Source organism: Topomyia yanbarensis, chromosome 2 (genome assembly GCF_030247195.1).
Source record: "Topomyia yanbarensis strain Yona2022 chromosome 2, ASM3024719v1, whole genome shotgun sequence".
NCBI lineage: Eukaryota > Metazoa > Arthropoda > Insecta > Diptera > Culicidae > Topomyia > Topomyia yanbarensis.
Window position 1 is genome coordinate 172,499,093 of NC_080671.1, and position 26,732 is coordinate 172,525,824.

Sequence of the window (26,732 nt, forward strand, 5' to 3'; positions counted from 1 at the left end):
AAGTAAGTTAGAACATTGACTTTCGAATAATTTTATTCAAAATACCGTGTTCTACTGTAGATTTATTTATTAGTCGAAATCGTTGTTCTTCGGCAGTTTAACCTTAAAATTAGTATTTTTTAACTTTCGCATATTGTAACTGTAAATAATTAACTTAATATGTTCTACATACTGGAAGGTGGGTGTAATACATAACTTTTTGTTAATAGCTTATAGTATATATAAATTAAAAATAAAATAAACACATTTTATGGGATACACCGTTGTATATAAATGCTTAACAAAACAATGGGTCCCACTATATCATGTTCCTACGTAATATTTCATCTCTTTTTGAAATAATAAGGAATCGGAATATGCAATGTTTGGCTACCGAAGAGTGCCTGTGGAAACAAAAATCTTTGATGAAAATATTTCAAATTTACATGTAAACTAGTTTTTGTTTGTTTGTTTTAGAAGTCAAAGCATTGGTTTTACAATATTGATCCTTCAACAAAATCTTATATTTCAAATCAAATAAATCAATTAAGGTTTTGACATGTTAAAGGAAAAAACATATTTTTAGGTTTTGGCATTTGACGCCGTAGTGCTGCAAGAAGATATCGGTTTTATTTAAGAATGGTGTACGTTTAACGGAATGGAAGTCAACGTTAATAAATGCAAAGTAATTTGTTTCGGACTTTTCCGACCATATCACCACGACAACTGCTAAGGCTTTCGGAATGCTGGGCTTCTCAAAGCGGAACACGGCGAACTTCGATGATTTCTACGCACTAAAAGCACTTTACTATGCCTTGATCAGAAGTGTTCTGGAGTATGCTGTGCAAGTGTGTGCACCATACTATACCGTACAAAGTTTCCGACTAGAACGTATACAAAGATGTTTTGTGAGATTCGCTCTCAGGAAACTTCCACGGAATGATCCAGTTGTATTGCCTCCTTATGCCGATAGATGAATGCTACTCGGTCTGCAGACTCTTGCGACTCGCTGTATCTTCCTGCAAAGAGTTTTTGTTTTTTGCTGTCAGGTAATATCGACAGTCCAGATCTCTCGGGCGTTAATTTGTATGCACTTCCCCGTGTTCTTCGTAAATAATCCACTGAAAGATGTTGCCGCAGATTTAACGAAACTTCTTTAAGTGTTTGATTTTAATAATGCTACGCATAGATATAAGTTCTTAATAAGAAACATATAGTTTTAAAAGGTATCTGTACGGTGTACACCGATGATAATAATTAAATAATGCTATTAGAATATTATTATGAACATATCTTACGAAGTAATGTATACTCTAAAATGACATCTAAGACCTTCATATATTTCGCTCCACTTTTTGCCTTTTTCAGTAGAAAGGTATAGCTATTCAGTTCGTGGAGTACAACAAATGTATGTGACCAAAAATGTCACTTTTCTCCTAGATGGATGAACCGATTTTCACAAACTTAGTGTCAAATGAAAGGTACAACGATCCCATCGACTGGTATTCAATTTCCAATGGATCCTACTTCCGGTTCCAGAATTAAAGAGTGATGAGTACGATCAAGCAGCAAATCCCGATTTTAGCGAATTCTGCGATGAATGTAGAAAGGTGATTTTTTCCAAAATGTGACCATAATTGGATTTGCATTACTAGGTCACTAACAGCCATTCAAAGTCTCTTTGACCCTGTTGGCCAGCATCATTGGTTCCTGAAACCCCGGCATCCGTTTCTCGGAGTTGGCTTGACCGACTTAGTCTCAAATGGAATGGTGTTTCATCCCCATAAATGGCTATTAAATTTCATCTCGATCCGACTTCCGGTTCCGGAGTCACGAGTTGTGGCGTGCGGTCACATGGAAAGTTCCGACTCAAAACGATACCGCGATGAATGCAAAAAAGTAATCTTTTTGCTAAAATGTGTCTCAAACAACTTGCATTTGCAGTTCTAGACGACTGACGGCCAGCCGAAGTATCATTGGCCACATTGACCATTATAGCGGTTCCAGAAGTGTATCAGAAAATTGCGAATTATCAATATTCACAAACTCACATTATCATCTATCATGGATCGCATATATGGTTCCGAATAAATAGACTGAACTGTTCGGTAACATATGAAATTCCTATTTAAACTTGAAATAATTTTTTTTTCAAAGGAGGATTTATTTTTGATGCCTATATTTACCAAGTGTAATAAGGATATAATAGACAATTCCACAATGATATATTGAACCAGCTATTAAATCATAGTTTGGAGAAATGTGAAAGTATAATTGCACCACTAGATAACAAACTTTGAAAAGCAGTTTGAAGTTGAGTAAACACGATGGGGATGTTGTGAATAGTCGCTTTTATTCGTTATTAGAAAAAAATATTGTGGAATTCCTGTAGCTCAATGCAGTTTTTGAAGATTCATCGCAAGGCAAACCCTTTCCTAGGTTTGAATCGCTTGACACGTGTAGAAAAGACTCAAATTCATAGATCTTCGAAAAACCACGCAGAAATGACATCACTGCATACCTACTAGATCACACATGTAGAAAGCTGTGAAGTTAAACAAACCAAGTCGTAACTGTTACTGTAACGACCGTCCCGTCGGAGGGGCTACCTTTGTAAGAAGTAATTTTTCAGAGGTATTTGCGTTGAAGCCACGATAAAGTAATCAAGAAAAGTAGAGCTATCACGGTGAATTATTTACGACGCCGACGAAGAAACAAATCTATGTGCGACGGGAATGCAAGGCTTAATCCGAGAATTAAATTGTCATTTGATGTATAAAACGGTTGTGAAACATAAAAATGCTGCGGCATTATATTCTATCGTCAGAATTGCCACATTGAAATCTGTGTTACAGTCAAAAAAATCTTCTTACCATCTGCGGGGCGCTTTTTGACGCAGGATATTTTTATAAAGTTATCAATTTAGGTTTTCAGTTATTCCTTAATCTTGATTTGGTCAATATATAACGTTTTCTGGGATATTAAGTTATGTATTAATCCCACTTTCGGCAAATCTTTAAACTATACCATGAACTACGGTATCAATTTTGCACAAATCTAGGAAAATCCCTATGGGATTTTTTCGTACCAGTTATGCCATCAACTAAATCTGGGAGTTCCTACTGTCCGTTCTTACATTCTATCTGTTATTCATCGCTACGTATACCGATGGATGTATTCATTACTCAGTAATAAAAACACCGGTAACTTTGCTTATAAATACAAATGTTTAGCCCAAACCGACCAGCTTCATAGTGGCACAATTACGGCTTTCTGCTGCTTCTCCTTAAATTACTCAACTAGCACCTACATAAGAGGCATAGTTAGTCAACCTTACCCGAAGGCGCAACAATTTGTCACGAAATAGGGTGGAATCTCCCCTTGCGCGGAATATTCAACTAGAAACTGCTAGTAGCGGTGCAATGACTCTTTCACCAATACATCATCACATTGAATGAATTGAACGATCACATTCTTTTGCTATATCCCCTCTATACCGGTGTGCTCTTCGGGCGTGGTTGGCGTGGCAACATTATCACCGCACCGGCAAAGTGGCAAAGAGATCAAGGTACCTGTTGTAGCAGGCAAAACAAAACAAAAAAAAAACAAAACTCAATTGCCGTGGTAGTTGCGAGTCAATTGATTACAATAGACCGGCAATCGGTCGACCTCAGCGAAGGACAGTGCATCGCTCAGATGCAATGGTGCATTAATCGAATCTCAATCCGGTTCTAGCACCGACGAATGAACTGCTTCGTGACCCCGTTCGTCGTAGTAAATCACATGCCGCGTGTGCCACCGCTCCTCGTTAAGTCTATAATAACGAACATTGTTGACCGTCGTGATGTTCGCTTGTACAGTTGTTAAAGTCTGAGTTGTAGATCCCATGTCTGGTGCGATTAAATAAGTCGGTACGATCGTGACTCATATGGGTGGCAGTGTGGCCAAGTTGTGAACCAGTCCGCACTGTTTACCATTTTGCGATGTTATTGTATACTGGCTGCTGAATGTTGTTTGTAAACAATGGGCCTAATGGATGTTTTATATTAGTGATACATCTCCTAATGACAAATGTAGCCTATAAACACATTAGTAAATTGATTGAAAAGTTGATTTGGGTAATTCACACTTACGAAATATTGAAGCAAGAAAGTAAAACATGAAATATCACATTTGACACTGTTAATTGCATTGTAATATTCATATAAAAATGGGTACCCGTTCGAGCTAGTGCGCTATTGCTCTTGGAACATTTTTTGTTTCGATTCTATAAATTTTATCGTTAGTGTCATTCACCTCATAGAACATCTCTTTTAGAAACATCTCGTCGAACCCTATGTGTGGGGTTGGGAATCGAACCTTGGGCTGCGTACAAGGCATTCGATTTACCAACTACGCTATGCCCATCCACTCGAAACCCGCGGAAGGGAAGCAGTTGTGCGTTCGTCGATAACGTTATAGTCAATACTGACTTAGTGTTTGTCGTTGGATATTTTTCTTTGATTGCACCACTTGTAGATAACAAGAATCTGTTGACTTTGGAAATAGCTTTCAGCCTCATAGTGCTGGTTGTCGATTTGGAGGCATTCGGCACAAATTTCACTGGTTGGTCACTCGTTATTATCTGATCATCAGCCACTAATTGTGAAATAAATGTGCGTCTGTGTTTATTGGATTTTATTTTTTATTCAGTTAGTTTATTTGATAGGCATAAACGTGTTAGCTTGACGGTGCCAAATTATTTCTTTTACATTGTAGATATCTTAAAACTAGAAGGTAAGGTATTTTTGTAATATTTTTTTTAGTAAGAGGAAAACTTTTGCTGGCATCTTGAAACTAGAAATATAATATAATACGCAAGAGTGAGAACAATATTTTTATGAAAAAGTTTACAGCTATTTTAAAATTAGCAATCTCGTTTGATATATATAAAAAATGGGTTAGTTACCTTCGAGAAAAATTTTACAGCTAGCTTAAAACTAAGAATAAAGATTAATATACAAGAGGAGGAACAAGTTTTATGGGAAATTTCACTAATATCTTAAAACTAGGAATGAAATACCATATACACAATGGAGAAGAATAGTTTCTTATGAAAAAATGAAAGCTATCTTGAAATTAGAATATAAATAAGATTTTTGTAACGGAGGCTTACGCTTGGTCTAGATATTCGGAAGGAGTGATGGACTTTATTGTCGTAGATGAGTTTTTATCAGGGGTTCCTGTGCTACACAAGCATCCCACAGGAATAAGTTTAAAAAAATCAAAATCGCATTGCCATTTGCATGTACACACTAAATTGATGCTCAAATCGAACTGAAATAGAATGCTAAGGGGCGCAAAACCGAGACTTCATCAATGGTGCAAGAAGACCACGTTGCGGCCATGTCAGTCCTATTCAGATTTGTTTTCACAATTAATGGTGTTCTCAAATGTAAAATAGATAAAAAAATAATAACGAACGTATTGGAATTGTGCGACACGAAAATTTCAAATGCAAAGACTTCAAATTGAAAAATAGTGAAAATTGCTGCAAATTCTATCATTTTCTCAAGTTCATAGAAACATAAATGGGACAGACCACATTCAAGGGCAGTAAAATAGACCGCCTACTAAACTTCATCGTGAAGAAATAAGGCGATCATATGGTAGTTGGTAAATTGATTGTCTTGTACGTAGCTCACCTGGGTTCGATTCCTATCCCCGCTAATGGGGTTTGAGATTTTACTACAGAGATTTTCCTAAACGGAAAAATGGGCGAATGACCCTAAGATTGACATCCCTATAATCAAAATAAAAAAAAAATGGAGAAGACAACTCCATGTCGTACTTTGAGAATTTAAGTCTCCGCAATAACACAAAGTGTCCGGTGCTCAACATAAGCACACCCAGTCCAGCGCCAAGTTGAATCTTTTGTTGAAACGTTGAACCACCCGAGATTTTCGGTGTTCAAAGGAAGCGCTGGAAACTCCTCGTTGGATTTGAAATTACAAAGATCAAAGAATGTTTGTTTAGGCTTTGTATCAAATAATCTCATTTTAGATACAGCATCAGATGTCTCCACAAGGGGATGTCGGAGTTGCACACTTCCTGCGCCAAGACAGCGTATTTTGTGTAGCTTTCTGCAGTTTTACTGCAAAACAATGCTTAGAGCGCATTTTAAGGGACCGATTCAGATTCTCCGGGCAATGTTTGCTCGCAGGGAATGGTAGTATATCACGTGGACTCTCCCCAAAGTAGTTTTTCAACACTCCTAATGCAAGAGTCACCCTAAAGATTCTGTGCGCTCTTACCGCATCGAGTCTTTACCATTCGAAATCTTCGCTCACATGATAAAAGGGTCCTTGAAACGGCCAACGCTGTGCAGTAGATCTACGACAAATACGAACCGGTGACCACTTCGTCGATCTCAACTTTGTGGGCGGGCACATATACGCGAAAATCCTGTTTATAATATATGTCGTCAGTTATGTTGACATAACTGGTACATATTAATTTGCCCTTGATATGCGTAAAAAGTGGTATGTGTAGCAGATTCCATTGCTCAGAATTGCAACATGTATTTTAACCGGAGTACGACGTTTTGTTTCTGAGACTCACTCATCTCGATTTTAAGTAACAATATCCCCTGTACTTCGTACAATGCACACAAGACTACTGTTATGGCTGGATCGGGTCCCTTTAGAAATTAGACTATGTATCGTAACGGTTGGTTAGAGGTAGACTGATAAAAACACGATTGCTAATCTCTGGGAACTACACTGGACTCTATTATTTTTTGGTGGTAAACAACAGGGCCGACCCAACACATTTCATCTGCGGCTGTATGTGATCTCGCTTTAGAAGCAGTGGTACGATCACTGTCGCCAATGCGATAATCATGTGTTTTTCCGGGGACACTATCATAGCCAGGGATAGCATTAGGGTTTGTGCATTATGCCGGAGTCCCAAGGTTGGTGACCAGCGACTGTTTCGCTCGCGCGTTGTTATGATTGCCCAAAAAAAATTTCCTTGGAATTCAAAGCTGATAATATACACAACATTTTACAACTTGAACGGTATGAATATCGCATGAAGAAACCATTTAAAATTGCATTTTACTGAAAATAAAATAAATAAATAAATAAACATTGGCTGTAAAAAATATTATAATAAAAAGGTGCCTAAACTTTCAATTAACTAAATTTATTATAAATATTTTGATTAACGACAAAATATTTCATGAAGGTGTTTAGGGGTACCTAAGCAATAAAATTAAAACATGTTTTGTGAAAAATAGGGGGGGGCACTTCAGAAATTTTTACTCAAAGCAAGAGTATGTGTTGCTGTTGACTTCTCGAAATGTCCGGTAAGACCATCGATTCGTGAAGTGGAGAAATTGTTGAAGGTGAACATGAAGCTCAACGTAGCAGAAGTTAATGCGCTGCAATTCCACCATTTACGTCATGTGGTACTGAATATGTTCAAAAACATTAGTCAAGCAGAATCATTCGCTTCCCAGAACAACATGAAACACGTCGTCGAATGTAATGACATTTTATACAATATCCCAACGTATACAGATATTGACAGTATTGAAATAAAGATACGTGACCTGGCACCACGTACTAGTTCCTCCGTTATCCTAAAAAAATCATGTCAAAGTACGGAGAAGTGAGTAGTATTAGAAGATACTTGGAGGAACTTCTTCCCAGGACTCCGCAACGGCGTTCGTGTGGTGAGAATGCGTTCGACAAAACCTATTCCTTCGTACTTCAGCTTTCAGGCAAATGCCCTCAAGGTATTACACATTCTCAACGATCACTAGTCACGTATCCAGAGCAGATTCCTGCGTGCCAATATTGCGATCAGCCGCTACACCACGGAAAACCTTGCGCAGATACTGCTAAAGAAATTCCACGTGATTCGACCAAAGCCGGTATACATTCTTCGTATGCTAAACCACAACCGGTTGGTAAACCAACGACTGCGGACCGGGCATGCACAAACACCAGCTCAACAACTATCGAACCCAGCACCACTAAACCAACTGCCGTTACCAACATCGAAGTAACAACAATTACAACAAAAGTTTCCAAACCAACAACCAACATCATCAATAAAGAATCATACAGCGATGAAGAAGGATTTACACCAGCGACCTGGAAGCACAAGAAACAAACACGAACATCCGACCGTGAGCATCATGAATGCAGTACCGATGACGATATGGACGTGAACGAAAACGCGAGAGAAGACGGACCGAATGACACTCAATGTGGGGCAGACAACGTACCTCAATTTTCACCACCAAGGAAGAGGATCTCAACACGCAGCAGTAACCTGCGTCAACAAGACCCTCTGGATAGTTGAGAGTATATTTTAATTTCTACATATTGTAAAAATTTTCTAAGACCCACGGTTCAGTTATGCTAACGCATTAAGCCGTGTCAAATAAACAGGAAAAAATGGCAAGCACTTAAATATCGCTTTATTCCCAATATGCAACAAAGACATATTGAATAAGCACACTGAAAATCCTTGCTAAAGGATTAATCTACTTCTAAAAAATGAGGGTGGCTTGATATTTATACCCTCGCATTAATACATGTACAATTGCACATACCCCCCATCGAAGTAAATCCGTCACACTCCCCAAAACAGGAGACCAACCTCAATGACCTACTAAAATATAAAGCAACAGAACAATCACCGATATTAGAGGCCGGTCAACTCGACAACACTGTCCACACAGTGAACTTTCCGTTTGCCGATAGTGGCACTCACACTTTGTTCACCCAACGCATACATGTTACGATTGTTTAATCGCGCCGCTCTCGGTCGAAATTAATTAATTCTATTACCATTGGACCTCTCGGTCAAAGAACGCGGTTGTGGTTCACGAAAATTGCGTGTTCACTACCGATTACAAAATTGACTTCCATGCCACGCTGACTGCCGAGCATTGGCAGCCGCGCGATTTGATTTGTATCAATGATCAATCCAAACAAACGGCGGCTGCTGGGTGCGGTTTGAATCATCGAAAGGTGTGGGCCCGTAAAGATCGTCTCTCTGTCGGATATGTTTGCATTGTTTCCGTTTAGCGAGAGGAAAAAAATCACCCAACAACTAATAGCACTCGAGATGTAGTCGATCCGAGCAACATGGTGACTAGAATAGTGGGTGACACACGCAGCTCCCAAAATATGAGGCAACCAGAACTATGACACCAATCAATATAAGTGAGCGATATGTTTGCCTGGAAACAGAGTTTGTACACAACTAGTGGAAGTTAATTTTCTCGTTCGAAGTTTTATTTGTACCAACCGACGAATTAGGAAGTTGTATTGAAATTAACTGAATACATATGACAGGTCGCAATGGACGTCAGCTTATCTTTGGGTTTGTTGATTGGTGAAACAAAATTGACGAGACGTTCCGCATTTCACGGGACAATCTCGCATTTTGGGAAAATGTTCCGCGTCTAAATGCGGCCTGCCAAAATGGCACGGATTTTTTTTAAACCGTAAATTCTCCGCAATTTAATTTAATTTAGTTTATAGATATTTTTATCGCAAATGTATTGATTATATTGCATTACTTAATTTCACCAAGTTAATTGATCTTGAAGCTGCTATTGATTGGAAGGTCGTACTAAGAAACTTCGAATATATTGGTAAATTTATTTTCCTTTGACAAATTAATCGATGCCGACAAAGAAGTTGTGAGCAAAGTTTAGTTCCAAAATCAAATTTGAGTGTTGGTACGTTGGAGGCAATACCGCCGCTTAGCAGCGGTGTTGCGAAACCTCAAATTCGATTACTCGTTTCTGCATGATAAATTGATAAATGGAACCTGTTGCAAAACATCAAATTCAATTACTCGTTTCTGCATGAATTTACTGGAACCAGCAATCAGATTTAACGCCTCCCACATTCGGTCACTATCAAGCTGATTGAAGTTTCACGCAGAATCAAAAGTTTGAATGCAGAGGAAATATGATTTCCATCACCCACCATAGCATTCATTCATTAGGGGTCATCCTTGACGGTAACTCTCCCCCCCCCCCTTGTCCCGTAAAAAATAAACATAAAATAAAAAACGATATTAGTTAGATGAAACGGGTAAGGTTGTCGTGATATTAGGTCAACCCCTATTCCCCTTTAAAAAAGCTACGTAGCATGACATGACCCCCTACCCCCCTGTCGTCACACATCATCACAAAATACAACCATTTTAGTACCATGATATGAGTCATCTTTTGACTACAAAATTATTGTTCCATATATCATCGCATAGAGGGCGGATACCATAACTTTTAAAGGAAGAGAGATAGAATATGGACATGCTCATAAAAATTACTGAAAAACAACTTAGTAGAAGACGCCTAATTTCTATCTCTTTTCATAGAGAAATTAGTATTGGCACCGCCTATGCGGTGAAATGGAGAATTGAAATTTTCTAGTTAAAAATAACTTATTTCATGTACTCAAATTCTTTCAATAATACTATTCAGCTAAACACAACCATAACCTCACAAAAGAACATAAATTTCGTAGGAATCTCCACCAAGTGCTGTTAGACCATATGCGATATAGACTCACTGGAATAACTTCTCTCAAGTTTGTTGGATTGATTTACAGTCTTCGGTAAAGTTGTATAAAACACACTCATTTTTCTTATTTTCACTTGCAGTGATAAATTGAAGTATACAGTGCCAACTAGTGGTGAAAATGAAAGCTATCTCCATGTAAATTACCGAAAAATCCACTACAAATTTCAAACACATTGGTCAGGTAGCTAGACTAGTCCAATTTAGCTCAAATTTAGAGCAGACACTCCCGATGGTACTGGGAATCGACTCAGGGATGGTCCGTTGGGGGTTATTTTTTCTTGTCCCTCTACTATACACAAAGACCGACATAGACAGCAAACACAATTTGAAAGTTCGACTAGGATACCTTGTTTGCTGTTAAAATGGCGGTTTACATAAATTGAGATTGCACAGTCATTCTGCATAATCTAAATTTCTTTTCCATTACTAAATCTTCTAAAATCAATATTTTTTCCATTATCAATAATGATATGTACCTATATGTAATTCGATTTAAAAAAAGTCAGACAGAAGCGATCCTCGGGTGCTAGGTTTTTCAGCAAATCACACACTTAACAATACGAACGGTTCAGAAAACTTTAGGTCTAGGGTATAAAATTATTTTGTCGCCCATATTCGATTCGTTGCTGACAAGGCGTTTTCAATTCGATATCTTTAGCATCTTTAGTACTTATGTTTCGATTCTTTCAGAAGGTCCAAGGAAAATCTAATTACAGATGCCATATCATTTTAAATCTAACCTCAGTGAGGAGCTAGGGAAAAAGTGAATCACACAGATTGTCCAGGTGGTAAAACATGATGGCATTATTCCTAGAGCATGATTTTAATACTACTATCTACTTTCATGATCCAGAGATTTGCTGTTCCACGTATATTATATTTCCAAATCTCTCCTGATCTAATATAGTCTAAATTCGCTAGATGGATATTAGTGTAATAAATCTGTTATATAGTAATTTTTACCCTATTTATAGTGCAATAAATCTGTGATATAGTGACTTTTTCCCGTTATATATTATATCTCGCTGAAAATACGAAAATCAAAAAAAAAATCGCTGACGCCGTCTAGTGCAAGAAATTTAAACTCTTCTTTGGATCATCGTCGTCGCATAGTGAGTGTATTCTAAACTAATCTACCATCATCCAATAGTCCTTAACCTCTCGAACAACTTTACTGAAGACACCACCCTTTTAAATGACCATGAATTCGAGATACAGAAATTAAACAAAATAACGCACCGCCTTGCACTTTGACATCCAATTGAATGTTAACATTATCAAACAGCTCTTATCCTCCTCAAAAACTTTCGAGAAAACATAATTTTCCTAAATTATTATACCTGTGATAGAGAACTTAACATAACATGTACTGGAAGTTGTTCTCTTCCTAACACCCTCTATGGGGATAAATATTATCAAATGATTCTAAATTACCATGATCTCAAGATAAGGAATTTTAAAAATATTACATGCTCACTTGTGCCACCTAGCGAGTCTAATTCCATTTGTCCTTTGCCGAAAACATCATCTTCCTAAGTTATTAGTCTTTTGAGACATACCATATTCTACCATGTCCTGAAAACTTGTACGCTTCCTAGCGCCGCATAGTAAGAGTATCCCAAACCAATCAGTGGTAGACCTAGATCTCTCGAGCAACTTTGCTAAAGACAGTACACATCTAAATAATAATTTCGATGATGGGATAAAAAATGAATTAAACATTTGTTGAATCTTTGCATTCGGGCTAGCGCCGCCTGGTAGGGCAATTCCGAGGTACTATTTCCACCATCAAGAAGCTCTTAACCTCCGGGTCAAATATTTCTGTGACACGACCTTTCAAAATAATCAGGGTCTTGCTATAGTTCATGTTAAACCCATCCAATGAAAGGCGTATTTGCGACGAGAGGTCTGATTAATTTTCTTTTTCTTCATCATAACAAATAGAGCTTACATCTCAAGTAGGGTATCATTTGGCCGAATACCGTTGGACCGAACACTAAGGCGGACTTCCGTTTGACCGAAATGGTTAATTGACCGAAGTGGTCATTAGGCCGAGTGCCTCTTTACCAAATGCCATTTTCTGAAACAATTATTTACCCGAATAATTGCAATTGTTATTTTCCCGAACAATTGAAATTTTTTTTTGCAATAATAAATATGAGCTGATCTAGGTAACGAATTTATTCTAGTATTAACAATATTTGTATGACACAATGCAATGGGAAATTTTATCAACATTCCAATGAGATGCCAATTCAAAGTATAATTTTTGAGTTACAAAAATTAATTCATTATAACCAAAATTTCAGTTACTCTGTAACGGTTGAAATTTGATGGTATGTATAAGACGATCTTTTCACCAACTATGATCCTCTATCACCCATCGAGAAACTATTAGTTTTTTTTACTTTTTAACAAAATTTAATTAGTTAAAGATTACTGAGAAGGGAAAGTTATGAAAATTTAGAGCCATCCCGATCAGAATGAAGTAGCAAGATTATAACAGAACACAATTTCTGAAACATATTTTGTTATAAATTTGGTCTCGTTAGTAGTTAAAATAACAGAAATTTATAACAAGTAACAATGCGAGATATAGTTTTGAAATATTTCTGTTATGTGTTTCTGATCGGGATAGTACTCAAGGGAGAGCAAGGATGTGAAATAAACAGATCGGAAAACTAGAAGTGGCAGGGTCATTAGAAACAGGCTCAATATCTTACAGGCTAATCTGTTGTCTTCTACTGGCAGGAGTCGAGCTTAGGCAGCATTACTACGAATCGCCTAAGTCAACCAGCATGTCTCACGTCAAAGACAAACTTGTCCATCTTTACCATGAGAACTGACCACCGACAATGTTAGTCATGAACCAAACACCAAATATGTGGCTCTTTAGTTCACTCTATCGGTTGTTTTGGCGCCAATTTTCAGCTATGGGAATAGATGTAAACTGATCGGTTTCGAATTGGTCAGATGTCGCGTAACAGCGTTAATACTTTGTATGCCTCCGATGCTATTCAGGGAATACCAATTGCCAAAGTAAGGTCATAATGAATCCTACGCCAGCATCCTATGTTGCGATTTCAACCAATTGTGTCATACGCTCGCTCAGTTTTTTCTTTGTTAAATCATGGGACCAATTACATACATACATTATTTGTTTTACCAACTAGTTGAAGCAAAGATTTTTTTTCTAATTTCCTTCGAAAGGTCTCTATAGTCCCAAAAATTTAATTTAATCTCAAACCAAGACTATCTGATTACCTTGGAGTCTATTGAAAACATTTTTATCTACTAATCAAAGACTTTTTATAGTTTATAATTTCCAATTTCTATTTAAGTTCCCAATGACCAAACTCCAATAAATCAAAGAAAGTCGTATCCATAGCAACCCGTCTTCACGGTACAATGTTTTCAATCCACCAATCCTATAAATCTGTATAGTCGTCTGCAAATAAGTATGAAACTTCAAACCGCAAAGTTTCAAGTCACGGGCTTAATTTCATATAGCAACATACACCTGCACCTGATATCCACCAGGATAGAACAGTTGCAGTTGTAAGATTGTTTATGGTTCCGTGAATATGACAAATATTGGCGCAGTAAATTAACCGGTATGTGAAACCTTAGCCAATCATATGCCCTCGCACGTGACCTGGTACCGGCACCAATCAGGCACATCGCTATTTGCTCAAAGTAGATCGTGACAATTTTGCATCTAGTATTTATGAATGTGTCGAAGTAATACTTGAAAACAATACTTTTAGCAGAGTACCGGTAGCAGTGCTTTGTGGTCTATCAGTTTGACACGGTTACAAGCTGGCTTATCGAACGATAACACAGTCAAGTGACTGTACGTATTTGGCCCCAATACCGCCTGTGAACCCCTGTGAAGTCATTGATATATAAAAAATGAGGGTTTCACAATGTTTTTAATTCGCGGAGCTTAAGGTGAACCGTAGTTGGTGTTTTAAGCCGCATTTAGTAAACGGAATGGTTTTACTGGAAACATGTGTAGCATGTGTTCATGAATTTCTAAAACGTACCGTTCACGTCACAGCATGACGTCCAAAACCTGCTGCGGGACATGATTGGCAAACGAAAACCGATGACGGCAGATCCGAGACATTCAAGGTGGAAAGTTTTAGCGAATCGGAGGAAAAATCTCAAAACAAACACGTCCTCTTCGGTCCGTTCGAGACTATTTATAGTAAATACCTACGTCACATGACGCGTTAAAATTTTAACCTATCATCACGGGAGACGTCTATCTGCCATCTGAACGGTTGCTCTACTGGGACTGAAAAAAGAGCATTTTTTGCAAAATTCAAGCCACTACATAGCGGGATTCTGTGAAAAATCCCACATCTACATCATTCATGCACCGTTCTATTATTGGATGCACACTTGGGTTTGGCGCGAAAATTATTTGACATCAATCAATTCCACCATCATCCTAAGGGGAACCCTAACTGTGGATTCACGTGCGGTTGCGTCACATTTTATTCAATTAGTCCGGTTGCGGTATTACATGCGAAATATGTCGGCTCGATCAATCAATCTGCATATCTGCATTATTCAGAATTTCACAATATCTCGCTAATAATTCACATACACACCATTCTGCTGTTATCTTTAGCTTGACTGATTTTAGTCAATAATCGTGGTAGTTGGGGGTGGGGGTAAACGTAATCATCAATATAGATAAGTGACGTCTGTAAACCGAAAATATTTCACGACACGCGTGTGAAATTGCTCGCATGCACGTCATACAAAGAATGGTTTTCAGTACATTTAATGCTTATTTTAGTCCGCTCAATATTTTTGCATATTTTCGTGAATTCAGTCGATAGTTTTTTATTTGCAACATCAGCTTGTTTACTACTCTTAATTTTTTACAGTTTTCCGAAATTATTTGGTTTATTTTTGTTATGAAAAAAACAATAAAGTATGTTTCTAGACATTTCCTCGCAATTCGCCATTAAGATATTCCTAAGACGTATGTTTATGCACCTAATGAGTCTCCTCGTTGCTAGATAACTAGAGACTGTACTTAGCATGTAACTAAATATATAAATAAGGCTCTAACGGCTGTTCAATAGAAAATGACTGTTTTTTCAGTCATGTAGTTAAAAACAAAAAAAATCAACGAATTCAGTATTTTTTATTAAAAACATAATGTTTATTTTTCAAAAAAAACGACAATGAATATTGGAGAAGGGGCCCTCGTCAGCCGTACAACGCAACTTATGCGCGACGCTCTCACAAGAGCGCTGGACGGCGCTGTTGTCCTTCTTCCGGATACAATTCCAGATCCTGGTGGTCAACTGCTTCGTATCCTTGGCCCGCCAATTATTTTTGTATATTAGGGCACTGAGGGAGCCGAAAAAACTTTCAATGAGACGGCACAGGAGCAAGTTGATCGGGAAGACGCCTTGTCCGACCAGAAGACGTATCTGCCATCCGCATGATGCTCCTTTAAGAACGGCAGAAGAATTGTTGATTGATGGCCAGACCGCACGGCTTGAACCACGGCTTTGAAATCCTCTGTCCGATATGGCGATGTAGGGCATAACATTTTTGTTTTTTTTCAAATTTATGCTTAAACTTATATTTTACTTCGGAGGGTGTGGCCGAATTGTCGCTGGAATACTAGCTGTCATTTCCTGGGATGTGGGTCTTTAAGAGCGGCAAGTAACTTTCGTCGTCCAGCACGAACGACGTCCCGCGCTAGTTCTTCGTCATCCACCAGCACTGCGATTTCACGATCGCTATCTGCTCGTCCGTTTACTCGGGGGACCGAGTCTTCTTCCGACAGATGATGTCCTCCATCTTGAGGGTTCGGTGAATCAAGATATGGGAGCAGTGATAATTTCGCAAACTCGTTCTGTCCTTGTTGACGAACAGCTTTTTCAACGCTTCCTTCTTCTTCTTCGTCATTACCTTCGCAGCTACCAGCTTTCCGCTCCTCGCTCAGGGATGCCAAGATCCGGTAAACTGTGCTCACGGGCACGTTTTCGTCTCGTAAGTGGTCTACTTTCCAAGATAATCATGCGTTTCGTAAAACCGTACAACACGCTCGCGTAGTGCTTGTTGTTTCGACGCCATCTTCGATTGAACTGACAGCACCCGAGCGAAATGAAACATGCCACCCATTTCTAGGGAGTCCAGAGAGCAATTCTCTTGGAGATTTACGCTCTTTACTGTAATCACAGAAAGATATTGAAATCATTCTCATTTTTTATTGAACACCCGTTAGGACATATCACCGCATACCCCTCCTACGCCAATTGCAAAATGTATATTGCAATACGAAGAAGTAGAATGGGTTACACCTGATACTTAGAGAAACTTCTTTTCGTGCTTTTCTAACGCTTTTTTGTGGAAACACTATTAACAAACAGTGCCGTTATGCACCTCAGCCAATTGCCAAATCATCTACGGCAATACAACCCAAAACGCAGTTTTCAATATCAATACCTGAACCAAAAATGATTGTCCAGTTTGTGGTAGCTGTTCAAGCCATGATGACAACCACAAAAGCAGTATCAATCACTTCAAAACTGAGAGCAAAATAGGCGAGGAAGTCAATAACAATGATGACGGGTTTACACTGGTCACCAGTAAGTGCAAGAAGCTAGGAAGAACATCTGATCGCGGGCACCAAGGAGCTTTAACGATGATAACCTTGACATGAAAGATACGAGAAACTTAAATGCGCCCCATAGTGCTGTAGGCGAACAAACAAACGTTTCCCTGCCGCGAAAGAAGGTCTCCGCGCGCAATGGAAAGTTGCATGCACAAGGTCCATCAGATAATAAATCGCGTTTATTTATTTTTTACAAATTTCTTTTCAATTGCTTTACCTTAGGTTCAGATATTTAGAAATATTATTTGTAGTCAACAAGGGAACCTGGTGGTTGGGGTAAATTTTTGTTTTGAACGATAACAATCAAACAGCTTCTAATCTACTGATTCTTTCATATTTTTAGATATGTCCTTGAGAACTTAATGTCTAAAAAAAGGAAACATGTTACACTTTGTTATCCTAAAGGATCTGGATTTTCAACAATTGTTATGCAATTCCATGTGTCGGTGCGAAAGTAGCAAACTTAAAAAATTGACTTGAATTGCTATAACTAAAAGGGGAACACAAACATTTGGGGGGGGGGGGGGGTGAAAAAATTCATTTCTTTGTGATTTTTCTTAGAACTTTTCGTGAAGTGAATTGATCAAAACTTTTGTACATCATTTCAATAACATTTTGTAATTTTTCTATGGAAAAATATCGACGAACGACTCGGTGACGAAGCATTTTGTAGAACGTCTCTGAAAAAAAACATGATTTGCGGTGTTACCTGTAATTAAAAAACTAGTTAACTGATTTCTTTCAAACTTTGCATACACATTCTATGTAAAAAATACCTAACCCCTATGTTAAGTTTTTAAGATATTTTGCAATTAAGGGGCTTTTACTCAGAAAACCTGTTTTAATCCACCTAGTGGTGCAATTATGTCTTTCTCATTTTCCAAACTACGATTCCATGGCTGATTATGTTCAATATAATGGAGGGAATGTCTATTACATATTCAATACTATTTGCACATACATACAATGGATCGACAGCCATGAACTTGAGATGCTATGATGTACTTGGTAAAAAATTTTAAGTAAGTTTCAATTTTGAAATACTTTCAAAGTCCAAAACATTTCAATTTTTTTTGTTTTCGATACGAGGGGAATTGATGGGAAAAGGCGGGTTTAGGGAAGGGTGATGCGGGGGGGGGGACTAATTCCTCACCGCATACCCCTAGCTACGGCCCTTTAAAATACAGAAAACGTATATTAGTCCAAAAAAAATAGGTTGACGAGGTTCAGAGTGATTGCATAACCTTTCTATATGAGAAAGGCAAAAAGGCGGAATTTTTCGCGAACATTAGAAATGTTTATTTAAAAAGAGTAAAAACACCCTTAATTAAAAATTTTTCTCAAAAACTTAACGTTGGGGTTTGGTATTTTTTACAGAGAATGTGTATGCAAAGTTTGAAAGAAATCGGTTAACTAGTTTTTGAATGACAGGTAACACCGCAAATCATGTTTTTTCCAGAGCAGTTCTACAAAAAGCTTCGTCACCGAGTCGTTTGTCGATATTTTTGCATGGAAGAATTACAGAATGTTATTGAAATAATACTCTATAATGCACAAAAGTTTTGATCAATTCACTTCACACAAAGTTCTAAAAAATTCGCAAAAAATATTGTTTTTTTACGCTGAAACCTTTAACCCCCTCCCCCTCCTTAAGAAAAGTTATAATAAATCTCAATTTGATTTTATCGTATTAGGAAAACTGCCAATTCGTTCTTTCGACAATATTTGCTTAATCTGAAACGAACATGGCATCTCGATTCGCGACATTTCACTGTCTGAGAGATACTTAATTACGGACGATGATGCAGTGTGATTCTGGATCTGTTGATACAGGGTAACGACATTCCGTGCCAAAACACATCACCTTCACTGGCTCCAAACCGTTGTATTCATTATTGGAAGGTACTCGCCGAGAGCTTCGAAATAGGGAATCGAAAACAATATTCCTCATACTTCTAATCCAGTGGACACGGAAATGAAGATGCGTGAAATAATTAGTAGGATAAAAGCCTATTTTGTACCACTTGATTTCAAACGAAACATTTTAGAATATGACAAAAAATTGTGCTAAGATAAGTTCAAGTTATTTTCTTCATTAACCTTTTCATGCCCAACTTTTTTCAAAACAGCCTTAAGCTTTATCAATTTTCAATAATATTGCAACAAAACGAAGATATATGAAAAAATCATTTTGGTCGTCAACGTAAACTGTTCCTTGGTTGGTCGTCAACGTAAATTGTTCCTGGCAGCACTGCTCCATCGGAATCCAATCAGACTAATTGCAATAACTTCAATTCTAGAGCTCGTCCTTGAAACTATTAATACTCAAATGAAAGGCAATAGTCACATTTGTTAGCCTTACTTATTTTTGCGAGCAAGTTTTGCCTTAATCAAAAGTTATAGCTGTTTAAAACGTTGTTGTCGACAAACAACATGGGCACGAATGGGTTAATTATAATTATTCATAGGGTGACAATATCAGGTGAGTAAAAACCCAGGACAGTCGAAAGCAGAACCCTCCCGCATTACCACTCGCTCGAACGTGCCTGGCGAAACTCTTTCCAGGGTTCTGTTAGGATATCTTTCGTGAGAGTTTCAACACCGAGCGCTTCTTCAAATTATCACAAACACGGTTCTTGCTACACCACAATAAGCCAAAATTTGAAGCTGTTGTTGGAAAAATCTGCAATCTTGAATTGAGTCGAAAAATTGTAAAAATGGTCTGAGAATGACCGGCGACGAGTCTTCAACACTAAATACACATCATTAAAGTAAAGTAGAAACATCAACGGCACCAAGTGGCTTCCCTGGGCTATTCCTGACGTACATTTGAATGTCTGGTAATGTACAATGACAACCATTACCTTTCGATCTGTGGGCTAGGATAGAAACAACTGCAAAAACCATTTTAGCGATTTTTATATCTTGGTTCACGCTATTGAAAGCGGCAAATATGATAGTCTAAATAATATTAGTTCGAGTGCGTTTCTGTTCATCAAACAAATTGAAATAAAGGTGAACCAGTGCGGCAGAATTATAGGAAAATTCCAACAGCACCATTTTCAAATTTTTGACAGCTGACGAAATCTTAACAGATATCTGCCGGCAAGAAGAGACATCGGTTGATATGTTTCTCGTACTCTGCTTGAGAGTTAATTTACCTTGGAGTCTGTTGCAGTATGGTTGGCGGTCGGCCGCAACTGTGACCTGGAACATAGTGAATAAAGACTCAATGAAAAAAATATTTTAAGCTTAGAAGAGAAAAACCAGGACAATTCAAGCGTTTTTCTCGACTACATCCAACTTTTAGTTGTAATAAAATTACCTTGGTCAGCAAAACGCCACAATTATATAGAACGCTGCACTGAAACATATGTTTAACTGAAGAAACCATGTAGAATTAATTCATAATTAAAGTAATAGTTAAATGCAAGGATAGATCAAATGTTATAATACGTGATTCAGAAATACGAATTCTAATTATCATCATCACAATTAAAACAGTTTTTCTGAATTCAGAAGAAGAATCATCAGGGCAGCTAAACTATACCATAAACTAGCAAATTACTTGTAAAGCAATTTAAGAAATAAGTTAAATTAGTTATTAGAGAGGCGTTTCGAGTTCCACACACCAAATCAGACACTAACTTAATGATAGGACTAAGCTAGCGCCAGATTGACGCTAACCTCAAAAATAAAAACACTTTTTGTGTTCCTGAGCAAACCCCTAAAATATGTGACCAATTTTTTCCTTTTTTCTTTCGACTAATACGTAGTCACATTTCCTTTTTTTCTTTTTAGCAACATTCATACTGGGTAGGGAAAGTTATGGAAATTTAGAGCCCTAATACTCAAGTGAGAACAAGAATGTAAATAAACAGATCAGAAAACTAGCAGTGGCAGGGTCATTAGAAACAGTCGTAAAGTCAGGAGTCGAGCTTAGGCTGCATAATTACGAATCACTCAAGTCTATCAACATGTCTCCAGGTAAAGACAGACTTGTCCCTCTTTACCGTGAGAACCGACAAAAGAGAAGCCACGTATGGTCACCACTGAAAACCTGTCGACGATTTTAAGCCTATTTATAATGACCCAGCCGCTTTTAGTTTTCCGATCTTTATATTTCAAATCATTGCTCTCACTTTAGTACTATGGCTCTAAATTATCATAACTTTCCCTACCCTAGCTAATTTAATGTCGTTAAAAGGTAAAAAAAGTAAGTTTTAAATTATTTCAAGATATTGAACTGATCGTTGATTGCTGCGGTTAAATTTTCATTTGTCAGAAATCTTGGCGCGTGACAATACAATTTTTTATGTGATTTATTTTTTATTTTTTTACTAGTCATAACCAGTTGTTAGCTTTTCATATATTTTTTTATTCTGTTTAATACTCGTGTTTAATCTAAAATAAACGTTTGATATTCCCGTCCAAAAATCATTATTAGAACCACCACATTTGATGACTACGAACGGTTGCTATGCATAAAAGAAATTTCGAAAATTATTATTATTATTTATATTTATTTTCTATTTCAGCAAAAATCGGTACCTTCTACTTCCTGTTCTACTGTGTACTGGCCGCCCTGGTTGCCGTCTGCATGTGGGTGTTTTTCCAAACCCTAGACCCTAGGACTCCGAAGTGGCAGCTGGAACAGTCGATTATCGGAACGAATCCAGGTACGCTTTATTTGCTAAAAACAAAACTGGTATAAAATGTCATTCCACGCAAAGTCAACCCTCACGGGTTAGAACTAGTTCGGTTAGATTTTTCGTCTAGGGCAAATATATAATACGTTTGTGTTCATTCAATCAATTTTAATTATTTTCCGGTGTTATTTCGACTACAAAAAATTCCTAAGATGCTTTAAGAAGGAAATTGGTAAAAGATTGAAAAAACAATAAATCATTTTTGGCGGTAGTGCTGCCATGTATAAATTTGTTTCCAATTCAATTCAAAAAGTATATTTTTCTCACAATGTATGTATTTCTTTTAAAAAATACTGATGTCATCGATCGATACTTCCGGGGACTAATCAGAAAATTTTTAGAGCGAATCAGTTATAAACTTAGAACGGAAAATTAGAGCTAGACAGGCTTATTCGAGTATGATAGAAAGCAAAGAATCTTCTACTTTCGCTGAAAGGAGTTGGACGGTAGACTCGATTGGAACGCCCGACTTCTACCAGTAGAAGGCAAAAGATTCTTCCCATTCCCCCTAAAAAATTACAAAAAAGTTTATTCAAGAATGCATGTCCTAACAACTTGCCCAAAATATCCAATAAAGTAGAGAGTTGAGTTGCCAGTTGTTTTAAAGATACGAATTTATATCGTATTTCAATGATCGTATTGCCAACAGCTTGTCGTGCTGTTCCAAACGGATCCTTAGTGCGTTAATAATATAGTACACGGCTGAGACAACTCATGTAAACAATCCGAAAACTACTAGCCTCCAGTCTCATGGAGTAAAATGAAATTGAAAATCATAGTAAGTTCTGAATGGTAATGAAATTCTGAACGGCTTGTATCTAAAATTAGCATTAACATTTAGCTATTTGTAATTTTTTAACGTGGTTCAAGTGAAAAAGGTGACAAAAATCTATAATTTTATAATTCAAATGTTTATTATGCAATCAATTAATTCTCAAAACTTATTCCAAATAGGTATCAGCCGCACAGAATTTGATCACCTTTAAAAAAATATTATGATTTTAATGACAATTCGTCGTAATAAGGATTTGGGATTGTTATATTTGACCGTAGATGAATAATTCCCCCTAAATTGATTCTATTCCGTTAAAGTTGACTACAAATTTGCAGTATTTATAATGTACCATCAAATATCGTAATCCCTTAGTGGAATCCATCCAAATTTCTGACCATATGACACTAAGACCGCTTCATGCCCTCCCTTGTTCCTATTTGTGATTTTTTCATCCATATGAGGAAACAAGACTATTCAGTTACCGCAGCACTTTCGCACTAAACGTAGTCGGACTCACATTAGCAGGATAACAGGCTTGTGTCCCCCTAGACTAATTATTTACTGAACGGGAAGTGTGCAGTAGTTTTTACGTTAATGGGCAACATATAGGTATATCACCATTCCTGTACAGCTCCCAACAACTCCCCACAAATGTTGAACACGAGCCCTCTTCACTTTTTTGCTCTACAGGTTCAGTGGGTGGGTCGCTAGACAAACTGATCTATTTTTAGTAAAGTTGACATTTGCGAAACAAAGCAAAGCCTCGGTATTACATTTCGCTGCTGGACTTAACTTACTATTTTGTTCAAGTTCGCCGTCGATGTTTAGTGTGCAGAGTTAGTGTGGCGATTTTACTAAACGCTATGAATACTTTTTTATGAAGATACGATGGCTGGCGTATGAGTACAGTATATAACCTCCTGTAACACGGTTTTAACGTTTCTTTAATAGGGTTATCACGGGACCATGTCAGCGATCCAATAAAAGTGTAATTCGTTCGTATGTGGTATCTAAGCGAATAAATATTGACATTGGATGCGTATCATTTATACGAGGGTACGGTATTCGACATTCATTCCAATCACAATTATTGTTCCAGTAAACACAAATCGCTAATTAAACATAGTCACATTATTATAAATTATGGAGATATTTAAGGTGTCTTAAAAGTGGGATCCCCGAAACAATTAATTAAAACTTCTGTGCTTCCGAGACCACACTTGGTACCAGTAGATGACATCGCAAACACAAGAAGTATAACATCTTTTGATTTTGGGTCTATCTGGTTGCCAACTTGGAGGTAGATACTGATGAAACAAATTCGATTCGATGGGAGTAGACGGTCATATGCTGTTCTTTGGTTTGGCATCATAAAATTTACGTGACTCTCACATGTTTTTCCACGTGTCCTCCTGGTCGAAAGCTGGTTGGGAACAGGCACGTAGCCAGTGGGTAGGCTAGGGGGCTAAAGCCCCTCCCGAAACATTTCTGAAAAAAAATTAATTTTTTTACGAAATTTTGGCTAATCCTAAACAACTTGTAATACAGTTTCGTCTAGTGAATACTAAGGAACTGATTCGAACATCTTGACATGAAAATGCAGTATATTGTATAGAAGACTTTGCGATAAAATTTTTAAAAGCCATTCTAGCCCGCTATTGATTGCTACGATCATAAACAACAATTAATTACTTATACTGGTATTCAATAAAAGTTAAACGGTTCGCGAATCTAGTCATGAGAGCATATGGTGTTTTCATGTTAGCAAGAATTGAGTACGTATACAGTAGCATAGGACAAAAGGTTCTCATTCAAAAGTCAATTCTTTTCTTGCATTTTTTGAAAAGTATAAGTGTCTACTATATTGTGATTAGCGCATCAAAAAAGTTTATACATGCCATTGTTCGAAGCGGCATCCTGGCCGCTACGGGACGCTCTCGACTCGAGACGTGCTCCTCAGGTAAAAATCTTTTCATGGCATTATGCACGTTCCCAGCATGCTTCGCGTTACACTGTAGGAGAATTGCGGTTAAAACCGACACCTTAAGCTTAACAATTTTTCTGGGTTACCACAAAACCAATAAAATTATAGTTTCTACGCAGAATTCTTCTTCAGAAAATTCTTAACTAGGTTTAATTTTGTCAGCGCTTCAAAAAATTAATTTCATTAAAAATTATTGGTTACAAACCGACACCCCATAGGGGTAAGATCGACACCCCCTTTTATTTACTTTCCCTCCACTTTTTTATTAAAAATATGTTATATGCGTGAGTAATAAAGTGTGAGTATGTGTGATGCAAACATGTGCTTTTTGTAGCTTCACCATGTAGTGAGGGCAAAAGAGTTCGAAAGCGTAGTGTTATAAACAAGAATATTTTATGCTACAGAATTATTTCTTGTTATGGATATGGATATTTCCAAATAATCCTTACGCACAACATTGAAACCTTCAGTGTCACTTTATTTCGTAAGGGACCATTCATAAATTACGTAACGCTTTTAGGGGAGGGAGGGGGTACAACAAGTGGTGACATGTTGTGACATAGGGGGGAGGGGGAGTTAGCTAGATCGTTACGTAACATGTTTTCACCGAAGAAAAACATATTTTTTCTTGGAATTTGTTACGTAATAGGAGAGGGGGGATGGAGAAATTTGTGACAATTTGTTACATGGGGGGAGGGGGGAGTCAATTTTGGGCAATTTTTGCGTTACGTAATTTATGAATGGTCCCTAAGAGAAGATTTGCAAGCGTTTTACATTCTGCTAATAGGATTCATTCACTTATAAGTGACGCACCCTTCTTGGTAAAACTATCTTGTTCAGATTTTGATTTTTCGGGACTCTGATCATCAACGATCTATCGGGGTATACAAAAGATCATTGCTTCACTGTGATAAACTACATCTATGACAAACCAAGAGAACATTAGAAATTCGGTTTGATGAGATTTCTGCAGAAATAGCAAAAGCTTCGATAGAATCTGATAAGCCTAAATTCCAATTTTTGATTTTTAAAGAGACGTATAAGAAATAAACTCAATACAAGTATTTCTGTGTAATTCTGCTATTACTATAGTGTGCTAATAGTGTAAGTGATTTGTCACAAAAATCCCCAGCCTTTTGTAATGAGTCGCAAGTAAACACAACCAGTCTACTTTTTACTTCTGCCCAAGTCAGACGTACAATCGAACCAAGTGAACAACAACTAGCAACCTCTCGATCTAGTGTGCATTGTCTCGAGAACAAAGGAATCTTTTAATTTATTCTTGCCATCATGAATAAAGTTGACGAAAAATCTCTGCTCCGACCCAACACAGCGGTCGTTGACTTTAAATTCTGTTCAATAAGATTGAGTTTTCGTGAAGTGGAATACCTGCTGAAGATGAAGTTTCAGCTAAAGCTCAAGGAGGTTATGTATCTACAGTATCATCATCTTCGCAATGTAGTGCTCATATCATTCAACAAGTTAGCACAAGCCGAACGTCTCGTTTTGCAGAACAACTTGAAGCACGTGATCTAATCGCCAAATACATGTCGTAATACGGAGAAGTAGAATCCGTTACACGTGATACGTGGAGAAATTTCTTCTCGGGTACACCTAACGGTGTTCTTGTGGTGAGGATGCGGATCGAAAGACCTATCCCATCCCACTTGACTATAAAACTTAAAATCCACGAAGCTACTATTCATCAAACTACGTTATGCACCCATGAGGGGCAAACTCCTACGTGCAAGTATTGTAATCAGACAGCACACCACGGACAACCTTGCGCGGAAGATACAGAGGTGAATGTATCGCTACCGATTGCCAACGAATCCACGGAAAACCAACCCAAAAAAGAATTTTCAATACCAATACCTGAACCACAAACGGTTGCCAAATTTGTAGCAGCTGTTCAGTCCATATTGACAACTGCCAAAGCAGCATCCAGCACCCCTGAAACAAAAGTAAGTAACATCGGTGATAAAGATAATAAGAATGACGACGGATTTACATTGGTCACCCGTAAGTGCAAGAAGCAGGAA

General features: G+C 37.6%; 1 protein-coding gene across 2 annotated transcripts in view; it reads left to right on the forward strand.

Annotated features, from left to right (window-relative positions):
- LOC131682129 (sodium/potassium-transporting ATPase subunit beta-2-like) overlaps positions 1 to 26,732 on the forward strand; it is an 81,130-nt gene that overhangs the window by 20,988 nt on the left and 33,410 nt on the right. For both annotated transcript variants that reach the window (XM_058963365.1, XM_058963364.1), the window contains one exon: positions 21,761 to 21,901. In XM_058963365.1, the coding sequence (XP_058819348.1) occupies positions 21,761 to 21,901 (141 nt within the window). The remainder of the gene's footprint in view (positions 1 to 21,760; positions 21,902 to 26,732) is intronic.